The 21,576-nt window shown below is 46.6% G+C and overlaps 7 protein-coding genes across 7 annotated transcripts; 2 read left to right on the top strand and 5 right to left on the bottom strand.

Annotated features, from left to right (window-relative positions):
• Nucleotides 1–2,147: 2,147 nt before the first annotated feature.
• On the bottom strand, nt 2,148–2,594 carry N7478_011200 (Alpha/Beta hydrolase protein; the record flags this gene model as incomplete). Its single annotated transcript, XM_056927414.1, has 1 exon — nt 2,148–2,594. One exon carries the CDS (start codon nt 2,592–2,594, stop codon nt 2,148–2,150), a length of 447 nt encoding a protein of 148 aa, XP_056774462.1.
• Nucleotides 2,595–4,227: 1,633 nt separating this feature from the next.
• On the bottom strand, nt 4,228–7,881 carry N7478_011199 (GPI inositol-deacylase; the record flags this gene model as incomplete). The annotated part of the gene is made up of 5 exons (XM_056927413.1): nt 4,228–4,456; nt 4,532–4,758; nt 4,814–4,979; nt 5,045–7,242; nt 7,324–7,881. 5 exons carry the CDS (start codon nt 7,879–7,881, stop codon nt 4,228–4,230), a joined length of 3,378 nt encoding a protein of 1,125 aa, XP_056774461.1.
• A 1,855-nt stretch (nt 7,882–9,736) lies between these two features.
• Nucleotides 9,737–11,352, bottom strand: N7478_011198 (sugar transporter family protein; the record flags this gene model as incomplete). Its single annotated transcript, XM_056927412.1, has 2 exons — nt 9,737–11,053; nt 11,158–11,352. The coding sequence occupies 2 exons, from the start codon at nt 11,350–11,352 to the stop codon at nt 9,737–9,739; spliced, it is 1,512 nt and encodes a 503-aa protein (XP_056774460.1).
• Nucleotides 11,353–13,805: 2,453 nt separating this feature from the next.
• Nucleotides 13,806–14,931, bottom strand: N7478_011197 (alpha/beta hydrolase family protein; the record flags this gene model as incomplete). The annotated part of the gene is made up of 3 exons (XM_056927411.1): nt 13,806–14,225; nt 14,293–14,644; nt 14,705–14,931. The coding sequence occupies 3 exons, from the start codon at nt 14,929–14,931 to the stop codon at nt 13,806–13,808; spliced, it is 999 nt and encodes a 332-aa protein (XP_056774459.1).
• A 1,374-nt stretch (nt 14,932–16,305) lies between these two features.
• N7478_011196 (putative glutamine-serine rich protein MS8) lies at nt 16,306–17,048 on the top strand (the record flags this gene model as incomplete). Its single annotated transcript, XM_056927410.1, has 3 exons — nt 16,306–16,356; nt 16,432–16,691; nt 16,754–17,048. 3 exons carry the CDS (start codon nt 16,306–16,308, stop codon nt 17,046–17,048), a joined length of 606 nt encoding a protein of 201 aa, XP_056774458.1.
• A 428-nt stretch (nt 17,049–17,476) lies between these two features.
• On the bottom strand, nt 17,477–18,481 carry N7478_011195 (uncharacterized protein; the record flags this gene model as incomplete). Its single annotated transcript, XM_056927409.1, has 1 exon — nt 17,477–18,481. One exon carries the CDS (start codon nt 18,479–18,481, stop codon nt 17,477–17,479), a length of 1,005 nt encoding a protein of 334 aa, XP_056774457.1.
• Nucleotides 18,482–18,868: 387 nt separating this feature from the next.
• N7478_011194 (putative APSES transcription factor (MbpA)) lies at nt 18,869–21,556 on the top strand (the record flags this gene model as incomplete). The annotated part of the gene is made up of 3 exons (XM_056927408.1): nt 18,869–19,099; nt 19,155–20,820; nt 20,877–21,556. The coding sequence occupies 3 exons, from the start codon at nt 18,869–18,871 to the stop codon at nt 21,554–21,556; spliced, it is 2,577 nt and encodes an 858-aa protein (XP_056774456.1).
• Between the last annotated feature and the right edge of the window lie 20 nt (nt 21,557–21,576).

The raw sequence follows: 21,576 nt of genomic DNA, 5'->3' as shown, positions 1-21,576 counted from the left end.
AGTACCAGTCTAATCCGCTCTAGGCCAGCAATCCGGGGCATGAAACAGATCATTTTTACTCTCCCTGTCCCGAAGACTCCATAACTGCATAGATGCATACAATCGGCCTGGCCCTACGGCTACGGCTATACATTAGGGCCGCTGCCAGATTTTTGCGGTTCGCCACTTGCATGACCCGGTGGCGCAGCTCTTTCCGGTTGCCAGTAAATGTACTTCACCTAATTTTCAAGGCTCGGGGGAAGATTTTTCAAAAGAAAGAAAACGAAATAAAATGATTTCTTTTAGTTTAAAGTTGTACATGACTTGCTACACATGGCTTACTATCCCGCTTTTATCCGTCTACTTCCCAATCTGAGTCTTCTGGAATCTTACACAGTGGCTTAGTCGGGCATGTTGGCCCTGGGGGCCTTCATACATACTAGATGGAGGTTATCGTAAGCATCGTTGCATGAAGCAATCAAATACTTGATTATTTTTAGTCAAATGCACTTTTTATTCATTTTTTGTTTTTTGCTCTTCTTTGCTATCTATCCTACAGTATGAAGATCTACTTGATCGACGGTCATCCCGAGAAATCAGCAGAACACTTTGAAATTTTCAGGGGTAATGAATTTCCCATCTGTCCATTCCAAAGTACCTATGAGTTGACTTTGGAACATTCCACCTTATCATTATACAACTGTGAACTTGAACGACAGCCTCGGCATCTGGGGTTTACACTTGAAGAATCTGATATACATAGACATCATCACCGCTTTTTCCTCACGGCTAACTTATCGCTTATCGCGGGATCACAGCAGCCACCATGTATATACGTAAGCCGTCATGTAGATGTAATGTAGATGACAGAGTATCTGCACATGTATACTGCAGATACTGTTTAACTTCATTTGACAAATGTTCCGAAGGACAAAGGTCTGTCACTTAAAGTTCATTATAACCCCATCTCATCTGCCAGGCCTTACCGCTTACTGTTTAAGTTCACTTGGTTTAATCGTCAACACCCGTCTACCTGGATTAACCTTTAAAAAACAAAAACAGAAACGGAAAAAGAAACAGCCCAGCTTAACCCTCTCACCATCAGGCTCAGTATACTTTAGTACTTATCGCACCCCTTATCCCTTATCCCTATGCCTTATCCCCCAGAAAAAAGGTCAGTGGCGAATACCGATCGGGTCACTCGGCAGTGGGTCAAGATTCCGTCTAATGATTCTCCTTGCGCAGCGCTAAAGTAAGTTTTACAATTTATCCAAATTTTCACCCTGTCCTGATTCGTGGCTGAGATTTCTCCTTGATTTTGACCTACTGTACATGGATGTACTGTATGTACCCTTCCGATATTTTCCATCCACCAACCAGTGGCAGCTCTGGGTAGTGTAGTAGAGCCAAATAAAACATACTATTCGTATTCGTCCTCTCTAGTCCAATCCAGTCTAACTAGCATATACTACGTGGCACAGCCTTTTCGCCCGACACCCTGTGAGCTTGAAGTTTTCTTTGTTTTTCCTTTCTTTTCTAAGGTTTCTTTGATGTTCTATACTTGGCATAATGTGACAAGTAAGTATGGGGATGTGGATCCGATCCGGATCTCATCCCGCATGGTTGGCATTAATATTATGCGCCCCAGTCCTTTATTTTATTTCTAATATATGGGGCAGGTAGGGCTTTCTCTGCATGCGCCTCTTACTGAGTATGACAATGGGGCTGGACGATGTACCCACCCTTTTGTACTATACTGTACACAGGAACCTCTTCCACGCTCAGGCTTGAGGCTGACAAGTATAACCCTGTGAAAAAATCAGTAATCAGTCTTCCAAGTACATACAAATGCAAATACACTGATATAAGGTTAGTCTCTAGGTTACCCACAGATAGTGTATTTGAGGCGAGTGTTACGAACCTGAAGTCTTACTATATGAAGCGTGATCAATACCAGATCTTCGATCTGGTATTCGAAGTCTTTTGCCCTAGTCGCAGAGGCTGCTACTTGGAATGATCCCCATTTGGCACGTCCTTGACAGCGAGTAGCGTATACATCTAGAGTATTTGAAGGGCCTCACTCCACCATGATGTTAAGTCGATCATGCCATCCAATATCAATATCCGTAGACCTAGGTATACGTAGATACATACATCCCCATGGCCTTTCACTCAAGTTCTTCCCAAATTCTCGCAATAAACGTTGCAGCGCATACATGCCCCTCCACAGCAACCTCAGACATGCCCAAATTACTCGCAATCCCAGAATTCGCATGAACACCATTAGGAGCTTCACGAATCTCCACCACCGTCCCATTCTTCTTCATCATATTCGCAAATTGCACAATATCATCATAAAGCACCTCAGATGTACCCACTTCAATAAAAAGCGGAACACTCAGCCTCAAGCCCTTCTCACTCGCCAGCGGCGACAAGAACGGGTGATCATCTCCCCAACCAGGAGGGATATATGAACTTGCACCCCATATACCAAGATCATATTCAATATAATCTGACTTGTAGTTACGGTGTTTGACCATTTTAACAAGGGCTGAATGCGTCATATCCCCCCGTGGTGACCACAAGATAGCGTCATCGAGGAAGAGGAATCGCATGATTCTCTTCAGTGATATATTGCAGAATGGCTAATATGAGATTACCACCCGCAGATTCACCGGAGAGCACAATATTCGAAGCAGGGATCTTAAGAAACTCTAAAGCATAGATATAAACCGTCAGTCCATCCTGGACAGCAGCGGGAAAGGTCTTATCCGTATCCAACGAGAGCCGATATTGAACTGAAAGAATCGGCCATCCGGAAACTTCACTAAAGCCCGTGGGGCCCCAGCCTGTTCCGTCTGAAGGTCTTGGGCCAAAAAGTACATAGGCACTTGCGTGGAAATGGATAATAAGTCTTTTTGGGGGCTGAACGGGTGTAGCTGGGTACCAGACTGCACCGACTGGTAGAGGCTTAACAAATGGGACGGAGGTAAGTGTTCCTTGATAGACTGCTGACTCGGATTTGGTTTCCGGATTGGGATCTGAGATAGAGAATTGTGGGTTCACTACTATAAAGCGGTCTCCGTCTGGGCCTGGCTCCAGGGAGATAGGGGTGTGGTACCTAGTAGCTGTTCGGTATCGGATTACCAGGGTGATCACTTGGAGAGTAACTGCTGTTTTCCAGGACCAGGCAGGATTGGGGCGATTGGACTTGGGTATATAATACAGCCACCATGTCAATAGACGCGCAGGGAGAGCGAGCAGCGTATAAGCGGTATATAGAGTGGAATATACAGAGGGTATGATGGTTGGTTGTGAATTAATCTTGGCGATATTGACTTAGTACCTCCGGAACTGGATGAGTTGGTCAGGGGAGATGATAGAGTGGGTGGTCTGGAGGTTGAGGTCTGCAATGTCTAGTAGCTGGAAGTGGGCGCGGGGCTAACAAATAATATCTACGCGCCAGGGGTGGGGGCTAGGAAAAAAAATTGAAATTGATAGGTTCTGCGTGCTGGAATAATGGAGACTTGAACTCTGAGACTGCAGGGATTATAGTACGTTGATTCGGTCGCATCTGCATCTGTAGACATAGGTAGTAGATAGATTGAGTAATGATCGATATCATTTCTTTGTCATTGTGCAAATAGGCAGCATCTATCATAATAATCATAATCTATGCATTTCTAGTAGAGTAAACGGTATACAATACACCAAGTGAAAACAACCCAACCCAGTCCAACTACAAAGTGAAAAATCAGTACACAATCGGGAATCGGAACCAAAATCATCTCTATCGCCAAAAAAAGAAAAGAGAGAAGGGAAGACAAAAAGAGAAAACCGCAAACGATATATACACATACTCTGGACTTACATAGGCAAGTGTAAGTAATGTCAAGGTGATATCATAATTCGAGACGAAGCAGAGTCAGGATAGTCCAGAATATTGATTAGAGGAGAGGAGGGTAGGAGAGGACGAGCTGAGGATTGCAGAAAACCATAACAACAGGCACTATGCTATTCAGTTGGATAGGGTAATATAATAAATAGTACAGTGCTGAAAATCTTGGGATTGGAGTGTGGAATCATGATGTATTCCGTCTTGTCTTGTATCGTCTTGTCTTGTCTGTACAGAAATTGAAATAGTAAACAAACGCTCAAACTCCATGCCCCATGCGCAACTCCAAGAATTGAATGAAGGTAAAACATAATTATGAATCTTTATTTTTTTGGGTTTCTTTATTGCTCAGTTCATGGCTTTTTCTTGACGTGGCGACTGCCCGAATCGGATGGGAGTTCGTCGCCGTCGATAATGCGCCATAAGCGGCGTGGGGAGAAATTGTTGCCGACTAGGTAGATCCCAACGAACCAGGCAGCGAGGAGGTTTGCAAGGTGGTGAAGAAGATAAGCGTAGGTCACACCGTAGACAGCGGAATACATTGCGATGGCGAAGAAGATTGTTGAGGTGACGTGTTTGAATCTGGAGAAATAAGAGTTAGAATGGAATGGTATGATATCATATGGTGGGATTAAGGAGACATTGAGGTTAACTTACCGAGTTGTGATGCGTGGGATCATCGCACCACTGGTCATAGTCTCTACGAGAAGTAGGAATGGCATAATGGATAGGACATTGTGATGGGAGGAGAAGGGCATGAACCAGTGTACCACGAGGTTGTGTGCCCAGACCAGGAGAACGAGGACATTGATAGGGAGGATCCATAACATAAGAATGAGAATGGAGTGGGCGTAGTTGCCGAAATTAAGGTGAGAAGTGGATCTCTGTTGAGTGTTAGGGGCCTTGTTCTATACATGGGACTAATGAATGAACACTTACGGTATCCTTGGCATGCCACTGAGCTCGCACACAAGTCGCCAGTTGTACAATACACGCCACCATATAGGCGAATTGGTATGGGATTATAGTCGAAACAAGTATCAATAGCACTACCGTGTGAATGACACGTCGGCGAGGCGTGGGAGTGCTGAAAATCGGGATACTTCTATGATCTGTTAGAAAGGGGACCCCATTCGACAAGGGGGAAAAATTCAGTGAGAGAGAACTTACCCTCGATCTTCGCGTCGGATATAACCCGACTTGCTGTTCACAGCACCATACATCAACGAAAATATGTTGACAAGGAAGAGAGCAGCATAATTAATTATCACACAAGCACCAACACTGATGATTCCGAAGATCGGAACAAGGAACCAGAAGAACGCATCCTCTGATCCTAAAAGAAGATCATTCTTAGTGAAATCCACCGGACTCTCTGTCGAGTTTGTCCTCAAATGGAATGGATCATCGGACTGAGGCAAAGCCCTCGAGGTGGCAAGAGACGTTGCGAAAAGTGACATAGCGACAAGCAAAAGGGGCAGAGAAGACCGCAAAGCTCGATCAAGGCCATCATTGAAGGGAATGAAAGTACCCGTCTCGTCATAGATCTGGAATTGCTTGCGGAGCACCAGAGCCACGACTAACAGCGGGAATGCAGCGAAAATCGTACGGTATCGCATAACCAGTTCACCGAGACTGCTCTTAATATCGACCTGAAGTGAGATGTCGACCGTAGAACCGGAGCTGGGATCGGTCCAAAGTTGAAATGACACGCCAGTCTGAGCAGCCTGTTCCCGAAGTGGAGGTGGCATGAAGGGGGCAACGCCGTGCAGATTGACTTGGACGTCGTCAACATTGACGAAGAACTTCGATTCATGGGGATCGGGAATAGATTGTCTCAGCAGAGGGGCAAACAACTCATCCTTTTGGGGATGACGCGTAATTTTAAGACGATAGTCGAGTAAGCTGGAGTGTAAAGCTGGAACCTTGACTTCCATAAGCATGGGTCGATGGGCAGGAAGTCGCATTTTGATTCCAGCACTCAACAAACCACCTAATCCTACTTTAGCGCGAATCATGGCATCTGAGCTTTCGGAGAACTCTGCGACCAAAAAGCCCTGGGAAGGCACACTAGCCTTGTCCACCACAGCGACAAATTGATGCTCGGCGAGACCCTCCAGATCGTACTGCAGGTACGAGAATGGTGGTACACGGTCATAGGCGTTCTTTGATGAGGAAGTAGACGCAGGCAAATGAATCACATCTTCTGCTGAACTCTTGCAAGCTAACCGTGTCGACCCGACAGTCCCACCTGAGAAATCCATATTCATAGAAAACACAGTTGAACGACCGTTGTTAAGAGGGAAGACACTGCAAAAGAGAACCTCGATATTTGCCTGGGCACCAATGACCTGGTCCGTAAGAAGAGTGAACTTCTTTCCCGCGACACCCTGGGGTGGGATTGGCAAAAGGTGAACATCAGGGCCATGGCGCTTGCCCATCTCACGGAGGGTCAGCCGTTGTCCCTGAGCAAGAATGGTGTTGGCATTATCCTCCAGTGTCAAAAGAACATCGGGTTCCTTCTGTGCTAGTGTTCTTTCCGCAACGTCCTCCAATCCAGTCAAATACCACTTTTTGAGAATGCGCACGCGTTCCGCTCGAGGTTTAGTTTGAGTAGGTCGTCGAGCATCGATCATTTCAAACAAGGATTTGATTACCGCCTTGCGGAATTGGTCGCACCAAGTGATAGAAAGATGGTCATTGCCAATCCACACGTCGGGGATGGAAGACGTGAACACCGTAAAGCCATGAGTCTCGGGGACAAGGGACGAAATACTGGTGTAATCGGATGGCACGACGGTATCCCGCGAACCACCTGCAATAGAGACGAGAGTAACATGCCACAAAGGATTATTGTTGGCCCACGTTTGGGAATAAGCCTCGCGCCAGTAGTCGTTGATCTGCTTATAGGTATGGACGATATCGGAATCGAACGAGACGGGCGGTCTTGCATGCGGCGCAGACATGGTAATGATCGAATTCACCGAGTTCGCCTGGTAATTAGCCATTGTAAGAACCGTGCGCGCCACAATCCCACCCATCGAGTGTCCGATAAGGATCACGGCACTCGGATCTGGGAGTCCGGGGTCTCGTCGGGTCCGTCGCGGATCATGATAAAGAGACAAAATATACGCAATAGCCTCATTCACATACTCGGCTTGATCGAGTAAGGTCTGGCCGTGAAACGCCGCCATATCCTCGTTGAAATCGACCATGAAGAAATCCAAACTCCGCGTACCGGCCGCATGTCGATCCTCATCATGGCGTACCACATCGTAGTAATGTCGCGAAGCCTCCGCGGCCAAAGACCGGACCTGTCGGTAACTACCTGCGTTGCCGGGAAGGAACAGAACCGGTACACCGTTTAACTGCCGAATTAAAAGATAAAATATCAGCACACGAAATTCATTTCATCCCATGGAACCCGGAAGCATCCTTCTTCTTCTTACCCCGATATTATCCTGAGTATATGGATCCACACCTTCCTCCCGATAAAGGAACAAATTATATTTGCTTGCGAAGCGGGTATATTCCGTATCGAATTCCAACATGCGAATAAAAGTCGGACTCATCATGGGGACGGCACAGCCATCTCCACCGGTGGAGCGACCCGTGAACGAGCGAACGATAGATAACAAGAACGCCACGGCGAAGAAAGTGGTGCAAGCGGTCAAAATGGAGGAGGACCAGGGACTGCGCTGACGAGAGTGATGTGCGCGACGGCCCTCGGGGGAGGGAGCGTCCATGGGGAGACGCGGCGAACCCAATGGCATAGTTTTTGTATCGTTGGAAGGTTGGGAGGAGGGCGTGCGCCACAGGCTCGAATTCCGCGAGCGCGGCGTGGAAGAACCGTTATCGCGACGGAGATCGAAGCTAGTTCCGTGACGGGCTATGTTGGAACGAGATTTATCGGTGGAAGAATCCGTGGCATTGGAGCCATGATCATCGGATCTGGAGGAATCTTCAGTGTCGTCCGCGACAGGGGAGCCAGACGACCGTCTGTGCATTGGAGGAGGCGGAGTCGAGACTCATCCAGTACACAGGGGGAGTGAATCGTTCTTGGCGCACTGAATCGGACGACCTCACACTGGTCGGGGAGGGATAGGTTGAAGGAGGGAGGGGGGAAGGGGCGTTTGGAATGCGGAAGACGGGGGAGGTAGGAGAGGATGGATCGAGTTGGGGCAAAAGATAGGATTCTTGGTTCCCGGAGCGAGACTTGGCGTGATTTTTTTTTTACTGTATTTAGCGACACTAACTGGATTTACTTTATGGTATATGATAAATATATGGATGAAAAGAAAGTTATACAGAGTTTTATTAAGTATTCAGGGTCCTCTTTTAGTGTCTTATTCTTCTGCCTGGTTCCCACTCATATTGTGTGAGTGGGAAAAAAACCAGGTACAATCAGTCAATCAGTAACAAGAATTGTGGAACAGGAACATGAAACCCACCCGGGTTAGACCACTGGAACCAGTAGACTAGTCAATAGACAGTATATTATAATGTATACTCCTTCTCCTTTTTACCAATCTTTCTCTCTCTCTCTCTCTCTCTCTCTCTCTTTTTTTACCTTTGCAACTCCCGGCCGTACCTCCCCAATTCGGCATTGATCATAGACGGAATCGGCATTGTGGGGCTTCCATTATCGGCCTATAACAGAGACATTTATAGCTCTTTACCTATCGATACCTATAACCATACCTATAACTATAAAATTATATATTTTAAAATAAACAGTCAACAACAAAATTCAACTCAGAACACTGTACAAGGCAGCCAGATACTAGGTTTTCCTATCCACGTATGTACCTGCAGGACGCGTATGAACCCCGAAGTCATGGGTTGTACAAAGTGGATATCCCAGCTTAAAAGCTCAGCCCCTTTGATATACGACTGCTTCTCCTATCTGGGGGCTATACGGGTATATAGTCTAGTATGGATCAATTTGACTAGTTAAAAGGGTTCTATTACTAATTGTTCGCGCGGATGGCGTGACTATGATCATCTAGGTTTAGTGAGATGTTGGTCTTTCCTATTTCTAGTACATATACTAGTATGGACTCGGAGTATATATGGATCCTTAGTAAATAATGTATATAGATTGAATACACTGGGTCTGGCCAGCCCATGGACTTCCAAGTTAATGCATTAATTAAACATTAAATTAGTAGCTAGTCCGTTGGCCAGTAGTAAGCGAGATGCAGTATAGTACCGCACAACAGTCTCCCCGGACATCATGATCCTTGTAAGCTGATGCGGGGTTAACACACAGATCACATAAAAGGCGACTTCTTCCTTTAGAACTTTTGCTTCTCTTGAAATTGCTTCATTCAATTTCTCCAAAGTCTGTTTTTGTACGTCAATTCAATTGGACCCATATGTGACATTAGTGTGTCTCTCTCTAGGTATAGTGTACCTTTGCTATCCCCTTTACCAGCACAAACACAAATCAAATGAAGAAAACCCTTCAACCCTGAGACCGACAATATCGGCATGACCCATAACAATTAAGCAGATTCAGATCATGATATTGATATCCGTGCCCAGCCAAGAGTGGATAACGGCCGGGCCAAGCATAGGCTAATTCAACCATGTTTCTACTAGGTCCACCGTCCACTGCCCAGGTGGTTTACCATCCGACCCCAAGTGCACACTTTAAAGCTTTGAAGCTAGTCAATGACAATATATTTCATCTACCTCGCTAGCTATTGTGAGTATCGAAAATATCATATCAAATATCATATATCAAATCCAATTAGTCGTAAAGGGGTATCGGTATCGGTATCGGTATCGGTATCAGTGTAGCATCCATCATTCCATCTCATCAATATTATTCCGCGAGAAATGACCTGCGTCACGGTCTTACTCCACTCGCGAACTAGTCGCTTTCTCCGGATCACTCCCATCGCCATCCATTCCACGGTGCGCCGCCACAATCGCCAGATCGGCATCATGCTCAGCATCAAAGTTACGGCCAAGACGCTCGGGTCCAATGAACGTGACCAAGATAGTGTAGGCAAAGACACAACCCATAAAGATACAGATCACCTTGCCGTACGCGTATCGCTTGGTCCCATCATCCAACGGCTCAAGCGGGAATCGCTCACCAATAGTCGACTCGATAGTCGAACTAGCGGATGAAACGAGATTACCGAGCTGGTAAGCTGTTCCGACGACGAAAGTTCGAATAGGACCAGGAGATAACTCCATGAGATGAATAGGGATAACACCCCATGCACCCTGGACGCAGAACTGTTCAAAGAAAGCAGCCGCCATGACAGACTTGGTAGTAACAAAGGTATAAGGGTAGAGCAAGGCACCGCCAACAATAGAGATAGCAATGATTGAGAAGCGACGACCGAAGATCTGACTCGCCCATCCACAAAGCGTACCACCCGTTAAAGCACCCAGATTCGCCACAACTTGCGTAACAGTCACTGCATTCGCAGAGAACTCGAACTGATTCTCCAACATAGTCGGGTACAAATCCTGAGAACCATGAGACATGAAGTTGAAACCAGCCATGAGGAGCACCATATACGCTAACAAAAGCCAATGTCTCTTTAGCGCAACCTTACCCTCCTCCATAAAAGACTTCGCCACACCACCGCGCATAGCCTCCCTCGTCGCCTGGCGCCGTCGAAAAGTCTCCGTCTCAGGCAAACACAACCGGAAAGCAATAATAAGAACCGGAGGCCCAGCACCAAACCAGTACAATGGTCTCCATCCATGAGAAGTAGTATTAACCAATCCACGAGCAAAAGCCGTAGCAAGGAGGTATCCAAAAGCGTATCCCTGCTGTAGTAGTCCGGAGACAATACCGCGTGCTTCGGCGGGACAGTCCTCTAGCGCCGTAGCTGCAGCGTTACCGTAGAGACCACCCATTGCGATTCCGAAGAGAGCGCGACAGGCTAAAAACTGTTTATATGTTTGGCAGAAACCTGCGCCCAGTTCGAGGACAATGAAAAGGGCCTGGTTAACGATGAAAGGCCACTTGCGACCCCATCGATCGGCAGCAATACCGAATGTGATTGCGCCGACGGAGCGAAGCATGAGAACTAATGTGATTCCCCATGTTATGTCTGTGACGGATTTATCGAATTGTTTAGCGAGTTCGGAGGTTGTTAATGAGACGGTAAAGAAATCAAAGGCGTCCCAGCTCCATCCCAGGAATGCGACCTAATCAAACAAATATGAATAATCAGTACCTTGTAAGAGAGATGAAGAGAATAAAACGACCTTGGAAAACCCCCGAGGTCACAGATATAAGAATTAAAACCTACCCAGAAAAACAGCCATTGTTGTCTATTCAGTAGAGAAAGCGCCTTAAAAGGATTCGGCGCCTTCCTCATAGGCGGCACCAAAGTCGGCAACCGAGTCACAATGTACCGACCAACACTCATATGCTCCTCGACATCAGCCGACACGGGCGCGGGGACACTAGCAGAATGAACTGCCTTGTCCTGCGAATCGGCCATAGCGAGTTTGACAGAAACTTGTAGGCAAGAGAGAAAAAAATAAAGAAGAAAAAAGAAAAAGGAAAAAGGGTTGACGTGCCAACAATGGGGCGGCTGTGACTGTCTCTCTGTGCCTGCAGGGAGAGAAGAACCAAAACCAAAAACAGACTCGGAGGGCCGGGTCATGCACCCAGTCTTAAATAATCTTAATCTTTCTCGGCCTTTCTTACTTTCGTAAATTAGGTATTGCCGTCGCAAAGCGTTGCACGTCAATTCTGGATCCGGAATATCCTCTCCTCTCCTGACCATGTGCCCAAGCCCAACTTCGACCTTTTACCCTTTATCCCCGCTCGAAAGACATCGCGCCGCATCCTATTCGTCTAACACAATCTGGCTGAACGGGTCAGCATCCTGAATGTAGCAGCGGGGACGAATGATGGGCGGAAAACCAAGGTCCTAATGCCGATCTTGTCGTGTTGGGTAATTAGTGGGGATACTCCCCAGACCCGGGGAAATTATCTGTGCACAACTTGAACCGAGAAAGATTCGGTATCGGCGGTACGGTCCAAAGGTTTTCGGTGTGGTTATAAAGGTGGATTTACCTAAACCTACTTATTTACTTAGGTTTGGATGACATATGGCTTTGTGAGGGGTTTGACTGCTCCGATATCGTACATTATGTTTAATAGCCTGCATCCACTGCATCATATCTATCTACACGAGCCAGTCCGGGTCAAATTCAAATTCAAATTCAAATTACCTTAAATTGAACTTGACCACTTGGGAATTTGATTTAAGATTGGTCGCGATCGCCGACGGAATTCGCATGAACCTTCATTCTAGGTAGGAACCTTGGCTTAGAGTCTTTCATCCTTATGCGCCACGAAGTAGAAGAAATGCAACCTCTTCCTCACCAGCCAAGCATACATTCCCCTCTCCATAAAAAAGAAATGACGCTACCCTGGAGATTTCCCCAGTAACAGTCCGCATAATTCCCGCCGCCAAGGTCGTACAGGTCCAAGTTACACATTCCTTCCATCAACCACGAGGCTATACCGATATTTCCTGCACTGTCTCCTGTATTGACTTTATCCGCTGATCTGCCCATAGCGGGGTGTGGAGTTTGGTTTGGTCCTATTTTGTTTTCTTCTAGGTGTGACTTGACTCGCTTCGACACCCGCGACCCACCGAACTGAAAGAACTAAAAGTAATGGCTTGCGCCGCTTCCTTCCTTCCACAACGCGGCCGGAATACGGATCAGTTAGGCACTGTACTAGATCGGCTACGGTAAACAGTAAACCTCGGCTTACGGTAGTATTGCAGACTTGCCGATTCTTTTCTTTTTATCTACTGTGTTTTTCGGAACAACCAGTAGAACACAATAAACAAAGTAGAAGATAATACATAGCAACTCTACACCCACGCGAAAAAGAAAAAGAAAAAGAAAAATATCCTCGCCCCCACTTTCATCTCTTGTCCCTAACAAGCCGTACCCCAGGCTCGGCGAAAGGTTCTTTACGGTGACTCCCCCGGCAAATAGCCTTTACTCCGAGACTCGGCGGGCCGGGGTGAAGCTTGGCGCTCCTAACACGGGGTTGGATGGGGTATAGCCTTTGGGGTAAATATACGGAGTAGCTGGAGTATGTTCGGAAGTTGACCGACAAGCCACTTGACATACATAAATCGGATCTAGATCGTGAGGGGGTTAAAGTCTGTCTTTTTGTTCCACTTAATCCGGATAATTAATAGCCTGAGTCTGAGTTTCAGTCTGATGCGGGCCTAAATTCTCCGGTTTATAGTTTTCCAAGGAGGTACGTACATGTACCTTTGCGTGTTAGATAGCCATTGTCTATGAGGGAAATGGCCTAATTGACACATACATTGCTGTGCTTTATGGAACTTGGCATTTCTCGTATTTCTAAATTCGTGGATAAAAGTAGAAGATCTGTAAGTTGACTTTTAGGCCGATTGTTTGTGGAGGTGTTTAATTGCCGAGAAATTACCGAATTGCCGTGATGCGATGACGATGGAATCTAAACTCGCTTTTATGGGAATAGCCATTTCTGGACTCTGGATCTCGAAAGTTGCAGACAGAAAAATATTCTCCAGCTCCTATTTTGCCCTTGTTTCGGGGTCTAGAAGCTCAATTTACATCAACTCTGTAATGGCCCAGGAAAAAATGGAGTCAACTTATCTCTCCTGTCAAATCTAGACCCACAAAACGGACACAAATACCAAAGTACATACTTGCGATATACAATTATTTACTGGAAATTAAAAGAAGCCCAGAGTCGATCCATCATTCAAATGTTTCACTGCATTCAAATTCACAGGAAACCGGAGCTATTACAAGTGAAGCCTTAACAGAATGCGATTCTATCAATGCGCAACATATATTTTTCGCAGGAATCCGAGGACAAAGCAACGCAAAACAACCTTGAATTCAACTTGAACTTGGAGCCAATGACCAGGGCTCACCAATACTCGGACAACTGATCAACTCCCTCCTTCACCCACCCCTCACTAATAGTAACCTTATCGTCATCTTCAAACCCATGATCGCCATCCTTCGCATCAAACCTAACAAGAACATCAGGTCTCAACCTCCGAAGCTCAGCAACAAACTTCTTGCTTCCAGAAATGGGCACCGCAGAATCCTGCTTGCCATGAAAAACCCAAACGAACGGAGGAACCCGCTCTGCCTTCGCAAGATTCTCAAATGGGAACAACTCGGTCTCACGACCGAAGAAATCAATATATTTCCCATTCTGCACCATGCTAATAGCCAACGGGAGTCTTTTCAGCTCGGACTTCTCCTCAATGTCACCATCTACGGCGACAATTGCGTTTGGAGGGGAATTCTTCAAGTGTTCCTCGACGATAGTAAATGGAATCTATATTCATATCTTTGTATTAGCTTTGTTCCATGGACAGAGGGCATAAGGTAATAGTGTAACTCACATTTGGAAGACCAAAAATAGGCTTTTCAAACTTCTCATTCCAATATCGATCTCGAAGATCAATCATCGGATAAGACATAATAGCAGCCTTGATATTAATCTCCGGATGCAAAAACATACTCTGAGAAACCATCCATCCGCCCGCACTACTACCAGTAGCTAATATGCGATCGAAGTCCGGCTGAAGATTGATCTCAGGGTAATATTCTGCAAGCTTTAATCCTAGGTTTTTCGGTAGCCATTCCCAGAAACTTGCTAGGTCGGATAGGATATCGTGGCCGTTTGCCTCGGGGAGGAGACGGTAGTCGGGTGTTACTACGATGGCATTTCTGGAGAGAGTAAGTTCGACGAGCCTGGAATCAAGGTTAGGCTTCTATATTCTAATTAGGGGGTTTGAATTGGATATCACTTACCAGTCTGAGAACCAAGGTGAGAAGATACGATGTCCTCCGACGAGAAAGCCGCCGTGGAATTCGGTTATCAGGGGTGATTTTTCAGATAATTTCCCGCGTTTGACTAGGGATTTTGGGACCAGGATTGAGAGGTCCAGGGGATGACCGGAGATGACTTTGTATGTCACATGGTGGATGTGGAAGTCCTTGTATTTTGCAAGGTCGTGAATCTCAGGACTACCAGTCATGTTGAGGGATTGAAGATAGTATGTAGATGAATATGGGAATAATTGTATGCTTGAAGTTTTAAGTAACTTCGTCCCCGTCGTTGTTAATTCTCGCGATGTGTATGGATCGAAGCTCTCAAGGTTGATGGGATTTTCTCAATGGGAGAATTCATTTTGAGGGCTCTCCAGCACGCTATATATACTATCTCAAAACAGTATCTGAAAAAATTCACGATTTTTGCAATAGTTTGGATATAGACCGTGACTTTCAGCCACTACATTGAATGCAAACACCTTCAGATTTCGCAAAAGCTTGTCCGAGCTTATGCGAAGCGGATTAAGCAACATAAAGCCGAAATGGACGGGACTCGAGCCAGAATTCATCGACGTCAAAAACCAAGGAGAAATTATCCATATTATGTAGCCAATCAACAGATCCAGCAGATATATTGGCTAATCTCCACTTAGACTCTGAGGCGTCAATGCAAACACTGTATATGCATCAAACAGTCTGGGCATGTTTATTTCATTTGACTATATTGTTTTTGTAGTTGCTTTGACCCACTCAAACTGTTTGTTCTGATTACATATGCACTATAATGGCCCCCACAAACATTGGGGGCCGGTGGCCATAGCGAGGTCGTCATCCTACATCCTCCCAATCCGACGATTGGCTCTGATTTCAGCTTCGTGTTAGCACTAAAAACTCCGCGCTCTACACCCCCTGTTCGTAGAGCGTCATTTCCTCTCTTCGGGTTACCGTATCAGGGATGCAAGGAGCGGAGAAGCCTTGGCATTGAAAAAAAGAGCGGTATTCATTTTGTGGAAGTGAAGTCACTTCATACACAAGACTGAGCCACGAGGAAACTATATCCTATAAAATACAAATCTAAATATACTCCGTGCTCTGGCCGTTGCTTGATGACAACAGATAATAATATCGCAGTTCTTGCTCAAAGTAGACTCTAGTGCCGGGCTGGTGTGCTCTGATACGCCAAGCTAAATCTAAAGCGAGAAAGTGTTGCGTGCGGCATTATAAGAATCACCCCACTTAGGACCCGTAGACCTATCAGATATGAGTATATATGCACAGCCATATCAAAGCCACAGCCCTACGAGGATATCTTGTGGTTTTGCTGGGCAGTGTTGTTGATCACTTCTATTTATACCTGAACAGCCAAGACCCGAGGCGACGTTTCATTTCCCTTCTTTCCGCTATGAGACCTTTCCCCGAACAGGGGTATATTCTTGGCGTGGCGAAGGGTCTGAGGGAAGCAGGACATAAAGGGAGCTACTCTTCCTCTTCGATTGAGTATATCTCCAAGCTTCAAAGGATTCTCTTGAATAAATTTATCCATCTATTATAAGTCCTGACTGTGTTTATCTCATTTGAAAATGGCAGCTCCTACCCCTATGTATGACGAAAAGATTGCCTACAATTCCCATGTAAGTATATCTGATTCAGACGCTTCCTTGGAAATACGATTATCAAATCCAAGACAAGGTTCTGACTGTATTTAGTCCCGGGAACTTTCGACTCCATCCTCTCATAGCTCCACACCATCTTTAGGAGAGAATGCATCATATTACGGTGAAAAGCCGCCCCCATACGGCCCAGATGACGTTGGCCTTGTCGGCCCTGACGGCGAGCGGGGTCTAGGATCTACTCTTATGGGTGGAGCTGCTGGTGGCTATGTAGGCCACCAGATGGGCGGTGGTATGGCCACTGCCGGTGGTGCAGTTCTTGGAGCTCTCGGCGCTAATGCCGTCAGCCATGGAATGTAAGTCTAATATAAAGAGCTAATTTGCACTCTCAAGTTATAAGACTAACGTATTCGCACAGTGAGAACCATCACCAGAATCAACAGGCGCAGCAGCAACAGCAGCAGCAACAATACTATCAGCAGCAACAGCCCCCTCCTCCTCCCCAGGGCTATCCTCCTCAGGGTTACTACCCAGCCTACCAACAAGCCCCATACCCGTCTCCGGGCTACGCACCATCTATGCCTGGCACTACTGTCACCACAACCACTCATTATAACGACTGCGACCGTCATGGACGTCGTCGCCGTAAGGAGAAGGACTGCTGTATCGGGCGTATTCTCCATGGCGGGTGTCGTCGCGACGACAGATATTAGTATAAAGCAACGGATTTGTCTTTTTCTTGACATGGTGATCTCGAACTTGAATGCGTGATCCATAGGCTGGCTTTCTGATTTATGTACCCCTTTATGTGGCCAGGATGTTATGTATCTGTTTTTATTTCCTTGGGATGGAGTTTCTGATCATGGCCATTTGAATGAATCGATGATTTTTGGATACCTAGAACTTATTATAAGATCAGAGTTCAGAACGTTATACCATAGCAGCACTTTTGCACTTTTGATACCTCAAGTTGTATAATGCACAAGTTAAATGTTGTATCATTCCAATTTCCAATTCCCGGATGAAGGTTCTGTTCATTTCAATCGGGAGAGTATTATTTATACATAAATTTGTCCAAAGGGTATAATGACTGGGTAAAATTGATTTTGTACATGTTTTGGTCTTAATCATGGAGTTGCTCCTAGCTTTGCGCTGAACCCTTGGACGAGGGTTTTGCTGGAGCCGGCTCTCCAAAAATCTCATCAAGATCCGAATCTTGATCCAACTCAAAAGCCACTTGTGGTACAACTTTTGCACTGTCCCAATGAAAGCTCCACTTTTGAGAAGCATCATTCCAGTGCATTCTCGGCACGAGTCCAGAGATTCGCTTCCACAGGCGTCGCATGGATCTGGATGTAATTTTGTGCGGACGGCCATGGACATAAGAGCCAAAGGTTTGGCCTTTCTGGGGACCATCCATCAAGAAATCCAAGACACTATCATCTTGAACTGCCGGGGCTTCGACTGGCCTTTGTTTGAAAGACCTCCATGGCACAGTACCAGCCATGAGACTGTTTAGAATGCCAAGTTCTTGTTCCGGTAACGGGGGCAGCAAACTGTACAATGTATCAATGTACCATTTACGCCGGATATTAGCTCGACGGGACTGGGCCACAGGTCGCCCCCAGCTATTTGTTTCAGGGATCGCAGGGACAACGTGTTTTAGTTGGGGTCGTAGACGGGATGCGGTGGCTACTCCGTGGTTCATCTGAGATTTGAGAAGCCTAGTGACGATCTGTGGGGGTTCCCAGCCATCCTGATAGTTAGGGACACTTGTAATCAATTCTCTGAGTGAGTTGGTGTCTATCGGAGCTTCTGGCTTCAAGAGCTGAGCTATTAATTCATGTCTCCGTTTGCCGATGCGACCATATGACATGAGCATAACTTTATCAAGCGGTTTTGGGTATCCCTCATTTGCTCTCTGTAGCATGCTGAGTCCCTTCTTGGCTGATCGGGTCAACTTTTCCTCTGGTATCTTGGACTCGAATGCGCGGCGATATCGGTCCAGAACATAGCTACGCATGTAGGTGCGCGCAATAGGGTCCGGAAGGTAAGAACATTCTTGCAGGGTAGCACGTAGTAAGTGCTGCCATTGAGGCGAATCTTGTTTTAAGCGAAACAGTGATATTCGAGGTGTAGATGCCATTGTCATCCAAGAAAGGATTAAATTTCTCCCAAAATGGCGAAAACGCGAAAACCTTGGCGGCGCGGTCACGGGATTGACGCGCCGCCCTTTCCTCTTCACTTTCCTCAACCCCGCGACTTAATCTTGCCTTGCATTGCACTTTTCGATCTTCAATCCCGTTTCTGACACATTCTTGTGCATCTGAACCATCTGTGCTCTGCAGGTGGCTTGTGCATGGTCCTGACCTTAGGTTTCCGGCACTTTTCCTGGTAAAGGGTGGTAGAGCCACACGCGCCTCCTTTTCGCTTTCGCGTTCCGGTAATTTCTCCACTTTCTTTTCCCACCCTTGTCACCTCAGATTGTTTGCTAATCCCAACCTGAGGAGCTAGCAAGATACGAACGACCTATATGCAAACCGGCTTTGTGTCAGCGAATGGACCGATTTACAATAATCTGAACAATTCCCGACGATCGATCTCCTCCACCCTTCGCGCCACGCCTCCGCCCCCAAAAGGTTCCCAGATGGCCTCTTTCAACATGTCGAACGGTGCACGCGGGAGTTTTGGGGGATATGATGGGACGACCGAGAATGGTTCTATGATGTCTTACCAGGAGGAATACAAACCACAGATATATCGCGTTCGTCGATTCATCTTAACCTCTGCCTGTGCTCATACTTACAATATCTAACTAGGCTGTCTACTCTAATGTATCCGTCTATGAAATGGAAGTCAATGATGTTGCAGTCATGAAACGTCGCGCAGATTCATGGTTGAATGCGACTCAGATTCTGAAAGTTGCCGGAGTCGTCAAGGCTCGCCGAACAAAAACACTCGAGAAAGAGATTGCCGCGGGTGAACATGAAAAAGTGCAAGGTGGATATGGGAAGTATCAGGGTACATGGGTGAATTACCACAGAGGCGTCGAGCTGTGTCGTGAATACCACGTGGAGGAACTACTGCGACCTCTGTTGGAATATGATATGAGTCCAGATGGCCCTGGAGGCCCCTCACAAGGTACACTGGACACACCAACGAAAGAGCAAGCAATGGCAGCGCAGCGCAAACGATTGTATAGCGGGACCGACAGCCGGAGTTCATCCCAACCGCAACAGGGTACATTTTTTCAGAATATTTCACGTACTGCAGCAACGGCTGTGAATGCTATTAGCAAAGCTCGGTTTGACTCCCCGAGTGCTAATAGCAGGCGTCCCAGCGTGATACGGAAACCTTCGCAACAAATGAGCAGTCAAGAATCGCAAATGGCCTTTAGCAGTCAACAAAGCATGTATGGCATGCCCGACAGCGGCTTTAGTAGCTTGCAGAATCGTTACTTGAGCCAGGATGATAATGATGATTTCGCCGAACCCCCACGCAAACGAGTCCGCTCATCTTCACACCACGGCCCGTCAATCGGACTGCACAGAGAGCCGTCCAATTTGTCTATGCATGAACCCACTCCCACTGAACCAAACGAATCTTTCTACCAAGATAACGACCTCCCGCCCCCGCCTATGGACGATGGACAGAAACGCGGTGTTGAGGCTCTCGGTCCCGCTACTACGCCAGAGAAGTTTCAAAAAATGAAATTGATAATGACTCTGTTCCTCGATAAGCGGACAAAAGACTTCACCAACCACCCCGCTCTGATCCAGTTGACTGGTGAAGATCTTGAGATTCCACTCGACGAATACCGAAACAACGCTCTCCATTGGGCTGCTATGCTTGCACGCATGCCTCTCGTCCATGCACTAGTGGCACGAGGAGCCAACGTTTCCCGTGTGAATGGAGCTGGAGAAACTGCTTTGCAGAAGTCTGTGGGTACCAGGAATAACCTTGACTATCGAAGCTTTCTCCGACTGCTCCAAATACTTTCACCAACCATCGATATGGTTGATTATAGTGGTCGAACAATTCTACATCATATTGCTGTCATGGCAGCAACAGGTGGAGGAGGGCATGTTTCTGCTAAGCACTACCTTGAATCCCTCTTAGAATTCATTGTCCGACATGGAGGAATTACAGGAAATACTTCAAATACCAATGGTGACCATAAGCAAAATGGATCTCATGAAAGTGATGTCATTTCGCTAGGTCGCTTCATTTCAGAGATTGTCAATTTACGCGATGATCAAGGCGATACCGCCCTGAACCTTGCAGGGCGGGCGCGCTCAGTTCTCGTCCCACAACTTCTGGAAGTCGGAGCCGACCCTCATATTCCCAATCACACTGGTCTCCGACCCGCTGATTATGGAGTTGGCGTTGATATGGTTGATGGTAGTGCTCAGTCACAACAAGCCGATGGTCGGGGTGATACCTTCATTGACCAGCTGGCGAAATCTAAGAAGGAAATCCTCGATGGTCAGTATCTTACCCTGCGAATGTTGTTACCTTGTTTTAGCTAACTCTAATCCTAGCGACAATGTCTCAAATCAGTACTATGGTTGAGGAAGCACTTGGAGGAATCGACCGAGAGCTAGCCTCAAGCTTGACACAAAAACAAGAAAAGTTCGATCTTTGGCATGGCAAAATCAGAGAATCCGCGAAGGCTCGCCAGATCGAACAAAAAGAGCTTGATGAGCTTAAAAAGAAGGGTACCGACCGAGTAGAACTCGAGCGACGAATCAAGAACATGGAACGTTCCTCTGAGGGCTTGATGGAGACATTGAAGCTTACTCAGGGTATTGATTCGTCTAGTATCGCCATTGTTGGGGATGCCGACCAGGATTCGGGGGTGGAGGTTGCAGCCTTTGATACGTTATTTAGAGACAGCTTCGATCCATCATCTGGGTTCTCTGACCAACAAATTGCCTTCCTGGCCGCATTGTCTCCCCCAGACATCATGTCACATCGACTGGAACTATACCAGGGGTTTCTTGCCAGTGTGACAGAAGAGGTTGATAATCTTAAAGCCAAGAATGCAGTTCTAGGGGAAAACTACCGGCGCATGGTGATGGCATGTACAAACTGGACTGCCGAGCAAGTGGATGAGGCAGCAGAAGGCCTGACTCAGTGTGTTAAGGATCTGAACGATAATCCGGTCCCAGAGGATGAGGCTATTGAGATTCTGATGCGCGATCGCGGTCAGGACTGGTAATTTTATCCTGATCTTTGTCT

This window comes from Penicillium angulare (genome assembly GCF_028827245.1).
Source record: "Penicillium angulare strain IBT 27051 chromosome Unknown utg000008l_segment0_segment0, whole genome shotgun sequence".
NCBI classification, from domain to species: Eukaryota; Fungi; Ascomycota; class Eurotiomycetes; order Eurotiales; family Aspergillaceae; genus Penicillium; species Penicillium angulare.
The sequence above is the reverse complement of the archived record's forward strand: the minus strand, read 5'-3'. Positions and strand labels throughout refer to the sequence as shown.